The following is a 14,785-nucleotide window of genomic DNA, read 5'->3' as shown; positions in this document are numbered from 1 at the left end:
GCTCTCAGTTGTTGCTAGTGTGTCACAGACCAAAAATGTTTTCATTAAAGTATAGTTGACATATAATATTAAATAGTTTTAGGGATGCCTGGCTGCCTCAGTTGTTAGAGCATGCAGCTCTCTATCTCGGGGTCATTCATCAGTTCAAGCCCTGTGTTGGGGGTAGAGCTTACTTAAAATAAATAAAATTTAAAACTTATTTAAAATTCTAAAGTTATAGGTAGACTACATAGTGATTTAATAATTATATACATTATGAAATGCTTGTCATGATAAGTATATTACAGTATTTTTGACTATTCCCAGTGGTACACTTTTCATCCCCTGGACTTGAAACTGGAAGTTTTATACCTCTAAATCTCCTTAACCCATTTTGCTCATCCCCCCAATCCCCTCCACTTTGGTGGCCATCAGTTTGTTTATATTTATGAGTCTGTTTTTCTTTTTGTTGTTGTTGTATTGCTTTCTTCTCTATATTTGTGAGTCTTTTCATCTCTTGTTTGTTTTCTCTTGTGGTTTTTAGACTCCACATGTAAGTGAAATCATGTGGTATTTGTCTTTCCCTGTCTGGCTTATCTCCCTTAGTATAATATCTTCTAGGTTCATTCATGTTGTCAAAATGGCAAGATTTCATTATTTTTTACGGCCAAGTAATATTCTGTTGTATATATACCATGTATTCTTTATTTATTCATCTGTCACTGGACACTTAGGTTGCTTCCATATCTTGACTCATGTAAAACACCAGTGCATGAAGGGTGCCTTTTCTCCACATCCTCACCAACACTTACTTCTTGTCTTTTTGGTAAGAGCCATTCTGAGTGTTATGAATTGATACCTCATTGTGGTTTTGAGCCCCTTTTTAGCAAATAAGCCTTAGCCTGGCAGGATTGGGGAAGGACACAGAAATGTATTCATGATGGTAATGAAGATGATTTGGTTCTTTCTAGTTGTTTCTCATGCAAAGTTGCAACCAGTGCTTCTTGCTTCAGTTTCTTTAATACATGGTTCGTGCCACTTCCAGAGGCACCCACTGTCTCTAACTTGTAGGCACTGGTGATTTTTAGGTGTCAAATCAGGTAGCTTCACAGCTTTCTCTTAGGCTTTAGGATTTAGCCTCTTCCTAATATGGGGCCTGTCTTCTGTTGTTTTTTCCCTCTCCTTTCTAGCTTTCAGTATTTCCATACTACTGTGTTTTCTCCTGTTCCTTTTTTTTTTTCCTTAAAAATCCCTTTATACAATGGACTGTTTTGAGGAAGGAATTAAAACAAAGGTAGATGTTTGCCCTCTGTCATTGTTAATCAGTCTCATCCCTAATATATTTTGTATTCTGCTTTTTTGATGCTTTTATGATACAACTATACTGAAGTAAGCCTTTGTGGTATATTTACCATGTAGTGAAGATAGGGGCTACCGGTTCTTGAACTGCAACTCTAGATTATGTTAGAGTGTAGGTTAAACTACAGTTAAGGAAAGTTGGTAAATAGAGTGGTTACATAAGACAAGCATCCATATTACGTGGTAGTCCAGAGGCAGATGGGTGGTTCATGGCAGGCAGATTTGCTGCACTTGGTCCTTCAGGTCCCACATTCTTTGTATCTTGTCAGTCTGCTGTTTCCTAGGAGGTGTTTTTGTCCATGTGGTCAGAGTCATCAGCACATCCATGGTGTGGCTTACAGGAAAGGGAAACAAAGTATGGAGGGCAGCCAGCTTCCTTATATGGGCTGTAAGCCACTCACAGGGTCAGTGGTAAGCTACCAGGAAGGATAGGAATTGTATAATTTCTAGCTGAGGAGCTTTTTAACCTGCTAAAGCTCAGATAGACTAAACTATTAGCAATCTGGGCCGTACAGGCTGGTTTCTTGTTTGATCACTCCAATGCCCTTCTCGCAGACAGAATTGCTTTTTTCAGATAGCTTGCTAAAATTCTGAATACGTTAGTTATTTTGGTTTGCTTTGGTTTTTGTAGTCTTTATTCAAGTTCTCATGCTTACTTTATGAAGTTAGGAACTACCCTACAATTTAGTGATTTAGTCAGAAATTTTAGTCTATTTCCTTTTTCTTAACATTTGTTTTAATCATATAAATTCTTGTTTTAAAGAATCTTTGCTAATGTTTGAACTTATAAAATGGATACTTAAATATTTTTACATTAAATAACATTGATTTCCATTTCTTTTCAGTTAAAATAAAGAATTAAGAATATATGAAAGTCATGCCACTGTTTTGTGTTTATAAGGGCAGTTGAATTTAATTTTGATTTCCACCATAATTTAGAATCAAAACTTTTACTTCAAATAGAAACCTTCAAATCAACCATAGATGATTTTACTGATACAACAGCCGTCATTAAAAGTAAGCTAGGTTAGATAGGGCTGATATTACGAAGTAGAAATCATTATGATAGGATCAAGCTAAGAAGGAAGATGACCTGTTTTGTACATGAAAGGAAGGCCAAGCTCTTAGGAAGTTTTGGAACTCTATGAAAGAACTGGGATATTTATTACCTTTACAAGTAAAAAATTGTTACATAGATATATATATATATATATATATATATATATTTTTTTTTTTTTTTTTTTAAGGAGTGATTCATTTTCTTTTTTAGATGATTTTTTTTAATGTGAAATTTATTGTCAAATTGGTTTCCATACAACACCCAGTGCTCATCCCAAAAGGTGCCCTCCTCAATACCCATCACCCACCCTCCCCTCCCTCCCACCCCCCATCAACCCTCAGTTTGTTCTCAGTTTTTAAGAGTCTCTTGTGCTTTGGCTCTCTCCCTCTCTAACCTCTTTTTTTTTTTTTTCTTCCCCTCCCCCATGGTCTTCTGTTACGTTTCTCAGGATCCACATAGGAGTGAAAGCATATGGAATCTGTCCTTCACTGCATGACTTACTTCACTTAGCGTAACACTCTCCAGTTCCATCCACGTTGCTACAAAGGACCATATTTCATTCTTTCTTATTGCCACTTAGTATTCCATTGTGTATATAAACCACAATTTCTTTATCCATTCGTCAGTTGATAGACATTTAGGCTCTTGCCATAGTTTAGCTATTGTTGAGAGTGCTGCTATAAACATTGGGGTACAAGTGCCCCTATGCATCATTACTCCTGTATCCCTTGGGTAAATTCCTAGCAGTGCTACTGCTGGGTCATAGGGTAGGTCTATTTTTAACTTTTTGAGGAACCTCCACACTGTTTTCCAGAGCGGCTGCACCAGTTTGCATTCCCACCACCAATGCAAGAGGGTTCCCGTTTCTCCACATCCTTGCCAGCATCTGTAGTCTTCTGATTTGTTCATTTTGGCAACCCTGACTGGCGTGAGGTGATATCTGAGTGTGGTTTTGATTTGTATTTCCCTGATGAGGAGCGACTCTGAGCATCTTTTCCTGTGCCTGTTGGCCATCTGGATGTCTTCTTCAGAGAAGTGTCTATTCATGTTTTCTGCCCATTTCTTCACTGGATTATTTGTCTTTCGGGTGTGGAGTTTGGTGAGCTTTTTGTAGATTTTGGATACTAGCCCTTTGTCCAATATGTCATTTGCGAATATCTTTTCCCATTCCGTTGGTTGCCTTTTAGTTTTGGTTGTTTCCTTTGCAGTGCAGAAGCTTTTTATCTTCATAAGGTCCCAGTAGTTCATTTTTGCTTTTAATTCCCTTGCCTTTGGGGATGTGTCAAGTAAGAAATTGCTGCGGCTAAGGTCAGAGAGGTTTTTTCCTGCTTTCTTCTCTAGGGTTTTGATGGTTTCCCGTCTCACATTCAGGTCCTTCATCCATTTTGAGTTTGTTTTTGTGAATGGTGTAAGAAAATAGTCTAGTTTCATCCTTCTGCATGTTGCTGTCCAGTTCTCCCAGCACCATTTGTTAAAGAGACTGTCTTTTTTCCATTGGATGTTCTTTCCTGCTTTGTCAAAGATTAGTTGGCCATACTTCTGTGGGTCTAGTTCTGGGGTTTCTATTCTATTCCATTGGTCTATGTGTCTGTTTTTAGGCCAATACCATGCTGTCTTGATGATTATTACAGATTTATAGTAGAGACTAAAGTCTGGGATTGTGATGCCTCCTGCTTTGGTCTTCTTCTTCAAAATTACTTTGGCTATTCGGGGCCTTTTGTGGTTCCATACAAATTTTAGGATTGCTTCTTCTAGCTTTGAGAAGAATGCTGATTCCATTTTGATTGGGATTGCATTGAATGTGTAGATAGCTTTGGGTACTATTGACATTTTAACAATATTTATTCTTCCAATCCATGAGCACGGAATGTTTTTCCATTTCGTTATATGTTCTTCAATTTCCTTCATAAGCTTTCTATAGTTTTCAGCATTCAGATCATTGACATCTTTGGTTAGGTTTATTCCTAGGTGTTTTATGCTTCTTGGTGCAATTGTGAATGGGATCAGTTTATTTGTCTTTCTGTTGCTTCATTGTTAGTGTATAAGAGTGCAACTGATTTCTGTACATTGATTTTGTATCCTGCGACTTTGCTGAATTCATGTATCAGTTCTAGCAGACTTTTGGTGGAGTCTGTCGGATTTTCTATGTATAATATCATGTCATCTACAAAAAGTGAAAGCTTAACTTCATCTTTGCCAATTTTGATGCCTTTGATTTCCTTTTGTTGTCTGATTGCTGATGCTAGAACTTCCAACACTATGTTAAACAACAGCAGTGAGAGTGGGCATCCCTGTCGTGTTCTTGATCTCAGGGAGAAACCTCTCAGTTTTTCCCCATTGAGGATGATATTAGCTATGGGCTTTTCATAAATGGCTTTTATGATCTTTAAGTATGTTCCTTCTATCCCGACTTTCTCGAGGGTTTTTATTAAGAAAGAATGCTGAATTTTGTCAAATGCTTTTTCTGCATTCATTGACAGGATCATATGGTTCTTTTCTTTTATTAATGTGATGTATCACGTTGATTGATTTGTGAATGTTGAACCAGCCCTGCAGCCCAGGATGAATCCCACTTGATCATGGTGAATAATTCTTTTTATATGCTGTTGAATTCAATTCGCTAGTATCTTATTGAGAATTTTTGCATCCATATTCATCAGGGATATTGGCCTGTAGTTCTCTTTTGTTACTGGGTCTCTGTCTGGTTTAGGAATCAAAGTAATGCTGGCTTCATAGAATGAATCTGGAAGTTTTCCTTCCCTTTCTGTTTTTTGGAATAGCTTGAGAAGGATAGGTAGTATCTCTGCTTTAAATGTCTGATAGACTTCCCCAGGGAAGCCGTCTGGTCCTGGACTCTTATTTGTTGGGAGATTTTTGATAACTGATCCAATTTCTCCACTGGTTATGGGTCTGTTCAAGTTTTCTATTTCTTCCTGTTTGAGTTTTGGAAGTGTGTGGGTGTTTAGGAATTTGTCCATTTCTTCCAGGTTGTCCAGTTTGTTGGCATATAATTTTTCATAGTATTCCCTGATAATTGCTTGTATTTCTGAGGGATTAATTGTAATAATTCCATTTTCATTCATAATTTTATCTATTTAGGTCCTCTCCCTTTTCTTTTTGAGAAGCCTGGCTAGAGGTTTATCAATTTTATTTATTTTTTCAAAAAACCAACTCTTGGTTTCATTGATCTGCTCTACAGTTCTTTTTTTAGATTCTATATTGTTTATTTCTGCTCTGATCTTTATTATTTCTCTTCTTCTGCCGGGTTTGGGGTGTCTTTACTGTTCTGCTTCTATTTCCTTTAGGTGTGTTGTTAGATTTTGTATTTGGGATTTTTCTTGTTTGTGGACATAAGCCTGGATTGCAATGTATTTTCCTCTCAGGACTGCCTTCGCTGCATCCCAAAGCATTTGGATTGTTGTATTTTCATTTTCCTTTGTTTCCATATATTTTTAAATTTCTTCTCTAATTGCCTGGTTGATCCATTCACTCTTTAGTAGGGTGTTCTTTAACCTCCATGCTTTTGGAGAAGTTTTCCAGACTTTTTCCTTTGATTGATTTCAAGCTTCATAGCATTGTGGTCTGAAAGTATGCATGGTATGATCTCAATTCTTGTATACTTATGAAGGGCTGTTTTGTGACCCAGTATGTGATCCCTCTTGGAGAATGTTCCATGTGCACTCGAGAAGAAAGTATATTCTGTTGCTTTGAGATGCAGAGTTCTAAATATATCTGTCAAGTCCATCTGATCCAATTTATCAGTCAGGGCCCTTGTTTCTTTATTGATCTTGTGTCTAGATGTTGTATCCATTGCTGTAAGTGGGGCATTAAAGTCCCCTGCAGTGACCATATTCTTATCAATAAGGTTGCTTATGTTCATGATTAATTGTTTTATATATTTGGGGGCTCCCATATTCGGCACATAGACATTTATAATTGTTAGCTCTTCCTGATGAATAGACCCTGTAATTATTATATAATGCCCTTCTCCATCTCTTGTTACAGCCTTTAATTGAAAGTCTAGTTTGTCTGACATAAGTATGGCTACTCCAGCTTTCTTTTGACTTCCAGTAGCATGATAGATAGTTATCCGTCCCCTCTCTTTCGATCTGCAGGTGTCCTCAGGTCTCAAATGAGTCTCTTGTAGACAGCAAATAGATGGGTCTTGTTTTTTTATCCATTCTGATACCCTATGTCTTTTGGTTGGAGCGTTTAGTCCATTTACATTCAGTGTTATTATTGAAAGATAAGGGTTTAGAGTCATTGTGATGTCTGTAGGTTTCATGCGTGTAGTGATGTCTCTGGTACTTTGTCTCACAGGATCCCCCTTAGGATCTCTTGTAGGGCTCGTTTAGTGGTGATGACTTCCTTCAGTTTTTGTTTGTTTGGGAAGATCTTTATCTCTCCTTCTATTCTAAATGACAGACTTGCTGGATAAAGGATTCTCGGCTGCATATTTTTTTCTGTTCATCACAATGAAGATCTCCTGCCATTCCTTTCTGGCCTGCCAAGTGTCAGTAGATAGATCCGTCACTAGTCTTATCCGTCTCCCTTTATATGGTAGAGCACGATTATTCCTAGCTGCTTTCAGAATATTCTCTTTATCCTTGTATTTAGCCAGTTTCACTATGATATGTCATGCAGAAGATTGATTCAAGTTACGTCTGAAGGGAATTCTCTGTGCCTCTTGGATTTCAGTGCCTATTTCCTTCCCCAGATCCGGGAAGTTCTCAGCGATGATTTCTTCAAGTACACCTTCAGCACCTTTCTCTCTCTCTTCCTCCTCTGGAATCCCATTTATGCGTATATTATTGTGTTTTATCGCATCACTTCTCTAATTCTCCCCTTATACTCCTGGATTTTTTATCTTTTTCTCAGCTTCCTCTTTTTCCATAATTTTATCTTCTAATTCACCTATTCTCTCCTCTGCCTCTTCAGTCTGAACTGTGGTCACCTCCATTTTATTTTGCAGCTCATTTATAGCATTTTTTAGCTCCTCCTGACTGTTTCTTAGTCCCTTGATCTCTCTAGCAATAGATGCTCTGCTGTCCTCTATACTTTTTTCAAGCCCAGCGATTAATTTTATGACTATTATTTTAAATTCATTTTCTGTTATATTGTTTAAATTGTTTTTGATGAGTAGCTGTCGCTACTTCCTGGACTTTCTTTTGAGGAGAATTATTGTTTCATCATTTTGGATAGTCCCTGGAGTGGCGCGGAACTGCAGGGCTCTTCCTCTGTACTGTCTGGAGTAACTTGTGTTGGTGGGCGGGGCCGCAGTCAGACCTGATGTCTGCCCCCAGCCCGCCGCTGGGACCACAGTCAGACTGGTGTGTACCTTATCTTCCCCTGTCCCAGGGGCAGAACTCACTGTGGAGTGGTGTGGCCCCTGTCTGGGCTACTTACACACTGCCAGGCTTGTGGTGCTGCTTCGATGGGATCTGGTGTATTGGAGTGGATCTGCAAGGTACACAGGGGCGGGAGGGGCAGACTCAGTTGGCTTTGCCTTTGGTGGTCTGCTTCGGGAGGGGCCCTGCAGCACCGGGAGGGAGGCAGACCCATCGGAGGGGTGGATCCACAGAAGCACAGCATTGGGTGTTAGCGCGGTGAAGCAAGTTCCCTGACTGGAACTGTTTCCCTTTGGGATTTTGGCTAGGGGATGGGCGAGGGAGATGGCGCTTCCCAGCTCCTTTGTTTCTTGCTGAGCTGAGCTCTGTCCTCTGGGGCTCAACAACTCTCCCTCCCGTTGTCCTCTTCTAGCCGTCTCTCTCTCGGAGCAGAGCTGTTGACTTATAACATTCCAGATGTTAAGTCCTGCTGGCTGTCAGAACTCACTCTGTCTGGCCCCTCCACTTTTACAAGTCAGACTTGGGGGCTCTGCTTTGCCGGGCGGGCTGCCCCTCCGCCGCCTGGCTCCCTCCCGCCAGTCCATGTAGTGCACACCGCTTTTCCGCCCTTCCTACCCTCTTCCATGGGCCTCTTGTCTATGCTTGGCTCCAGAGAATCCGTTCTGCTAGTCTTCTGGCGGTTTTCTGCGTTATTTAGGCCGATGTGGGTGGAATCTAAGTGATCAGCAGGATGCGGTGAGCCCAGCGTCCTCCTACGCGGCCATCTTCCTCTGATTCCTGTTATGAATATTTTAATTACCATGGTCATTTCTTCCTGTAATACCTACCAGAATTTTGATGTGTAATCTTACCAAGTGATGTGTAATCATTTGGCATGATACTTGTTCCAAGAAGTTTTTGTTCATGCATTTCTCATGTACCTAGAAACCCTGCTTGAAAGTCATCTTCTGTTGAGAATCCTGTGGCCTGTGTCTTGAGAACAATTACATAAAGGAGAGATTCTAGTGTGATAACACATTCTTAGAGAAGCAATGTAAAACCTTTGCATGTTATCAAAATCTAAACTCTAATTTTGTTTTATTTTTTTAATCTTAAATTAGGCCGCAGTGTCTTGTTATGACAGGTGCTCCAAACTCACGCCCAGCTTTACTTCATCTTGTTCATGATTTCACAAAAAATGTTGGGTTGATGATCTGTAGTCATGTACATATGGTAAGTGTTCGCTTTGTTTTCTATATTAAAACATCCTTTACTCTGTGTATGTAATTTGTAATTCATGGGACTTTTTAGATGTGAAATAATTTGACAAAATAAGTCTGTTGAGTTTCTTTGGGCATTTTGAAATTAGTTATTTTCTTCAAAATATTTTTGCCTCAAAACTGTCTCAGAACCTGACTTTAGCAAAGATTTGAGAATTTTGATTGTTTTTTTTTTCTTATTTATTATGAGATTTTAGGAAACGATATTTCTGTTACAGAAGGTTTTGGGTAAGAAAAGTAGCTTCTTGGTAACTAAGGAGCCTAAGTGAAATACGTGTATTTTCTTTCTTTTTTTTTTTTTAATGTTTATTTTATTTTTGAGACAGAGACAGAGCATGAATGGGGGAGGGTCAGAGAGAGAAGGAGACACAGAATCTGATGGAGGCTCTAGGCTCTGAGCTGTCAGCACAGAGCCAGACGCAGGGCTTGAACTCACAGATCGTGAGATCATGACCTGAGCTGAAGTTGGAAGCTCAACTGACTGAGCCGCCCAGGCACCCTCAAATACATGTATTTTCTTACTGACATTTTTCATAATGTTTTGAGAATACTGGGAATATTTACTACCAGAAAAAAAAAAAAAGTTGGAAGAGGTAGACAAATCTTGGTAAATATCTAGTATCAAATATATAAGAAGGGCAGAGTGAATGCTGAATTTCCAAGTTCAAACAGTGTTAATTTTAATTGCCTATTCTTTTTTGTTTTATCCATGAGTAATACCATTTTAAAAATACTGTTAAACTTTTCATCCAAAAGTAGTTTTTATGATTTTGGCATCTTGATTGTTAGACAATGGATCACCTGTTCTGTGTGAGAAATTTGGAGCATTTGTCAGATTAGCTTTTCTTCCAAACTGTTTTGTTCATCTTGGTAGAAATTTGGGTTCAACACCCCATGTCTCAGCCTGTGCTACATTTGCTCCTCTGCTTATATGGTAGCAAGGTCAAAGCCATGTCTGGGGGAGAACATTAAGACACCGACCCCACTTGGGACCTGTGGAGGTTTTCAGTTTGTCTCCAAGTTGAACATTTCAAGTTGGGGTTTGACCACAGGAAATTACAAATGGGGCAATATTCCTTAACTTTTTCCTCTGTAAAACAAATTGTATTTTTCCTATACTTTTTCATGTACAATGAGGGTGTACTCTTAAACCTACTTTTAGATTGTTGCTTTATACATTTGCATATAACACATTTTATGTGTTGCTTGCGAGAACCAAAATAGAATTGCAAGTTGAAGTCTCATTTCCTTAATTCTCTTACTTCACCATTTAACTAACAGAAATATGAAGAAAAAAATGCATTTATATTTTACAGCAAACTTCTGTTTTCAGTGATATTTTCAGGTTACTGAGAATTAATAACTCAAACATTGGGGACAAAGGGAAAACAAGCTGAGAAACTTTATGTAGAAAAACACAAGGCTCGGGTGCCTGAGTGGCTCAGTAAGTAAGCATCTGAGTCTTGATTTCAGCCCAGGTCATGATCTCACGGTTCGAGAGTTTGAGTCCCACATCGGGTTCCGTGCTGACAAGCAGAGCCTGCTTGGGATTCTTTCTCTCTCTCCCTCTCTCTGCCCATCCCCTGCCCACTCATGTTCTTTCTCTCAAAAATAAAAAGAAATAGAACATTAAACCAAACAAATAGAAAAGCAGAAGGCTCTTATTTTTCTCCATGTAATCTCTTCTCCATCTTTAGTAATTTCTAATTTTTCTCATTTACTTAGTATTGAAACCTTCTTATTTTTTCAGTGTGCATTTCTTCCTCTTTGCTTTTCCCTTTTAGTGGCACCCCCCATCCCTCCCATGCCTTCACTTTTGCAACGCAGACCCGTACTGTCATTATCTTCAGTACTGGAAAGGATTTACTGACAGGAAAATACGATGTTGTTGTCCTCCTCTTCTCCCCATCCCCCAGGTGCAGGCACCTTGTTCAGGCCGAAGTAACAGGGTGATTTTTATAAATGTGGAGTAGATGATCTTTCAGTTAATGATATTATTAATATTTTTCTCCAAAAGGGCCCTCGAAGACAAGCCATGAAAGAGATGTCCATTGATCAAGCCAAATATCAGCGGTGGCTTATCAAGAACAAGATGAAGGCTTTTTATGCTCCAGTACATGCAGATGACTTGAGAGAAGGTGCACAGTATTTGATGCAGGTAAATTTGTCCTGCCTTTCAAATAACAGAATTCAAGTTCTTTGTAACCTTTGAAAAACCTTTTACATTCTAGGTTTCATTCTTCATATCAATAAAAATGGTAAATCTTTTAACATATTTTTATTACTAAGATTTGTGTAATTGGAGAGCGTAAGGAATGAAAGAAATAATGTGCCCTTGGCAGCCCAGGGAAAACCTATTTGGAAATTATCCTAGCCTATTTCCCTAAGACGTTTCCCTTTCACTTTCTGCTGTACCTCACTGGGGTTAGTTTGTAAGTGTGAATTAATGGCAGTCCTTATTTAATTCTTTAAAAATTCTTGTTCCTTACTGTATTTCTCACTATTTATTTACTAAACTTAGATTTCACTTGCAGTTTTGTGTATGACACACTGGTCAGAATTTGGGATTTGGAGTCGGTCCTAGATTGACATGTTAGCACTACCACTTCCTTATTATGAATTTTTACTGAGAAAGTTCCTCAACTTCTCTGAAGCTCAGTTTCCTCAATCAGCCCTGAAGTTTATGGGAAGAAATAAATGGGTTGGGATCATGTTGGCCATCTTTTTTTTATAGGAACCCCTTTCTTCAAAAGAAAGCTTAACCAGAAGCCCATTCACTGTGTTGATTGCAGAGCTGCTCTGTTAAAGCAGAGGTGGGAGGCTCAGCGTGCTGTCACCTGCACATTCTGTTTAGATATTTTATAAAACTTGACAAGCACAGGATTAAGAATATCTTAGGCGAGCCTCAGGAATAATAAGGGGTGGTAGTGGGCTTACTTTGGTAGATATAAAGTCTCATCATAAACTTTAGTAATTAACACATAGTGGTATTGAATTAGTGATAATAAGGTTAATGGAATAAAACAGAAAGAAATAGAGCCCCTCATATAGAAAATTTAATATATATGGAAGTAGAATTAAAAGGATCAGCTAGGGCAATTGGTGATTCATGTGAAAAAATAATAGATCTTTACAAAGACTACACAAAAACCATTTCTAGAGGGATTAAGGACTTAAATGTGAAAGGCAAAGTTTTTAACTATTAGAAGAAAAATGTAGAATAATTTTATGACTTTGAGCTAGGGAAGGATTTTTATTTCAGTGAGACACAAAATTTGAACTCTGAAGTTCAGTCTGCCAATTCCAAGTGTTAGGAGCCGTATGAACAGTTGGAAATCTTTGAACTGCCATAGTAACATAGATGGCACAGTCACTTGGGTCAGCAACCTGGCAGTGTCCTCTACTTTCAAAGTGTTCGTATCCTCGGACATTCCGTTCTTACGTGTGTTCCTTAGAGAAACTTTTACACGTGTAGGGAAGACTATATGAAATTGCATAGCAGCATTATTTGTATTCGTGAAAAAGAAATGGAAGTAACTTCAACAGCCATCAGCCACAAATTGAAAGATCGTGGTATAAACATGCAGTGGAATTCTACATAGTGATAAAAGGGAATTAGTTATACGTAGCAATAGGAATAAACTTTGAACACAGAAAGTGCTAAGGAAAAATAGCAAGGTAAAAAGACAGGAACAATATGGAGATGATATAAAATTTTAAATATACGTAAATTAAACATGTATATGTATGTATGTATGCCTAAATGATGAAATGGTGAAAATACAAAGAGGGCGTGACAAGGATACATAGGGTGTTTGAAGTGTGTTTGTAATGTTTTTTCTTAAGCTGGGTGATGGGTACATGATTATTTAATATATTTGCTTTTCTATGTATTTAAATATTTCAAGTAAAATTCTGCTTCTGGTCATATGGTTGTTTCTAGTGGGTAAATCTTAACTTGCTTTTGTGCAATTTGTAGGAACATTTCTAGAACCACTTTATGTATTTAAGAAGCGTTAGGAAGGAAAATACTTCCTTAGAGCAGTGGTTCCTGAACTTGAGCGTACGTCAGAGTCATGTAGTGGGCTTGTTAAAACACACTGCTGTGTCCCACCTTTGGGATGACTTAGTGGGTCTTGGGTGAGCCGGCAGAGTTTGCATTTCTATAACTGCTCCTGGTACAGTGCGGACACTAAAGGTTGAGAACCTCTGCCCTTAAGCGTTTCTGTGGTAAAAATGACACTGTTGACGAGTGTTAGGATCCATTGTCCTCCTCACTCTTCTTCCCCCTAACATGTTCACCCCAGTGGGTCTAGACCGTTTGAGCAGTGTGGGGATAAAGGTAGGATGCATAGCGCGTGGTAGTATTTTGAGACTGGCCTATAAACTGGTGGATGCAAGCATTTCACTAAGATGCCCAAGAAGTTGCCTTGATTATAGTGGCAGAGCTGTCTGAGTAACTGTGTAAAACAAACTTACATATAGGAGAATTATCTCTGCAGAATTAATCACCGACTTCTTAGTGTAAATTGTCACTGACAGTATTTCTCTTTCTTTTGTACCTTCTGGAAACCTGTTAACATCCAGTGGCAAAAGCCTGTATGTCTTATTAGAGGTTTATAATCTTTGTCAAAAACCGCTTTTGAACATTTTTACTCTACCTTACTTATGCTCTCTCTTCTTGTTTCTCTCTCATTTATCTAGTTACTGATTATAAGCATTCATGTATCATTGACGTAGCATTTAAGTATCCAGGCTCCACAATAAATCTCAAGATTCACGATTTTAAAAAAGAGGCAGTCTTCTCCAGTAGCACTGCTACCTTCCATGTGTATTTGTATCTTTCTGTTTTCTTTTTTAATGGCAGGAGCCACTTAATTGTCAGTCAATTTTAAACCTTCATTTCAAAGAGCAAAAACTTACTGTCCTTACTGAAAATTCAGATTACAGATTACATTATGGGGGCCCTTTAAATCAAGTGGGTCTCATTCACAGTCTCACTCTAGACATAACTTTACCTTTTTTCCTGCACAAAAATAGCCCAGAATTATACTCTTTAATACATCCTGAATGTTTGTGACCTTTCCTCTTCATCAGCCACTTTTTGAGGTAGACGGTAAGTTCTTTTAAATTCTTCTGAAATAAATAGATCAAAATAATTTAATTCTTATACCAATAAGAATATTAGAAATATAAATTATGTACAAATTATGTCTTATAGCCACATCTACAAGAAATATTGTGCCATGAGATATTAACTAATGATAATTTAAAGCAGTCACTAATTTGGGGGCACCTGGGTAGCTCATTCGGGTAAGCATCCAACTTTGGCTCAGGTCCTGATCTCGCGGTTCATGAGTTTGGACCCCGCGTGGGGCTCTGTGCTGACAGCTCGGAGCCTGGAGCCGGCTTCGGATTCTGTGTCTCCTGCTCTCTCTGCCCCTCCTCCGCTTGCACTCTGTCTCTCTCTTTGAAAATAAACAAACATTAAAAAAAAATAAAAGCTATCCCTAATGGCTGAACATTTTAACCATCCAGGACATGGAGCCAAAACTCTACAAGTATTGTTTTCAGTAATTTTTAAAGTAATACAGATCTCACAGCAGTATTTAACTACATTTCAATAGGTAACCATAATGATTGGTAATATTTTTACTTAATAGTGAAAGACAGAAATAAAAAGCCATTGTGTACCATTGTGGAAATAGTTCTTTCTGCTGCAGTAAAAATGGTTATGATGATACACAGGAAAATATAATAACAAACTAAAACACATTTCT

The 14,785-nt window shown here is 38.4% G+C and overlaps 1 protein-coding gene across 2 annotated transcripts in view; it reads left to right on the top strand.

Moving 5' to 3' along the window:
* Positions 1–14,785, top strand: part of SLC12A2 (solute carrier family 12 member 2) — a 110,246-nt gene that overhangs the window by 73,059 nt on the left and 22,402 nt on the right. For both annotated transcript variants that reach the window (XM_078451372.2, XM_078451368.2), the window contains exons 16-17: positions 8,847–8,958; positions 11,023–11,163. In XM_078451372.2, the coding sequence (XP_078307498.1) occupies positions 8,847–8,958; positions 11,023–11,163 (253 nt within the window). The remainder of the gene's footprint in view (positions 1–8,846; positions 8,959–11,022; positions 11,164–14,785) is intronic.

This window comes from Panthera onca, chromosome A1, assembly GCF_046562875.1.
Source record: "Panthera onca isolate mPanOnc1 chromosome A1, mPanOnc1 haplotype 2, whole genome shotgun sequence".
NCBI classification, from domain to species: domain Eukaryota; kingdom Metazoa; phylum Chordata; class Mammalia; order Carnivora; family Felidae; genus Panthera; species Panthera onca.
This window is presented reverse-complemented; position numbering and strand designations above follow the sequence as displayed.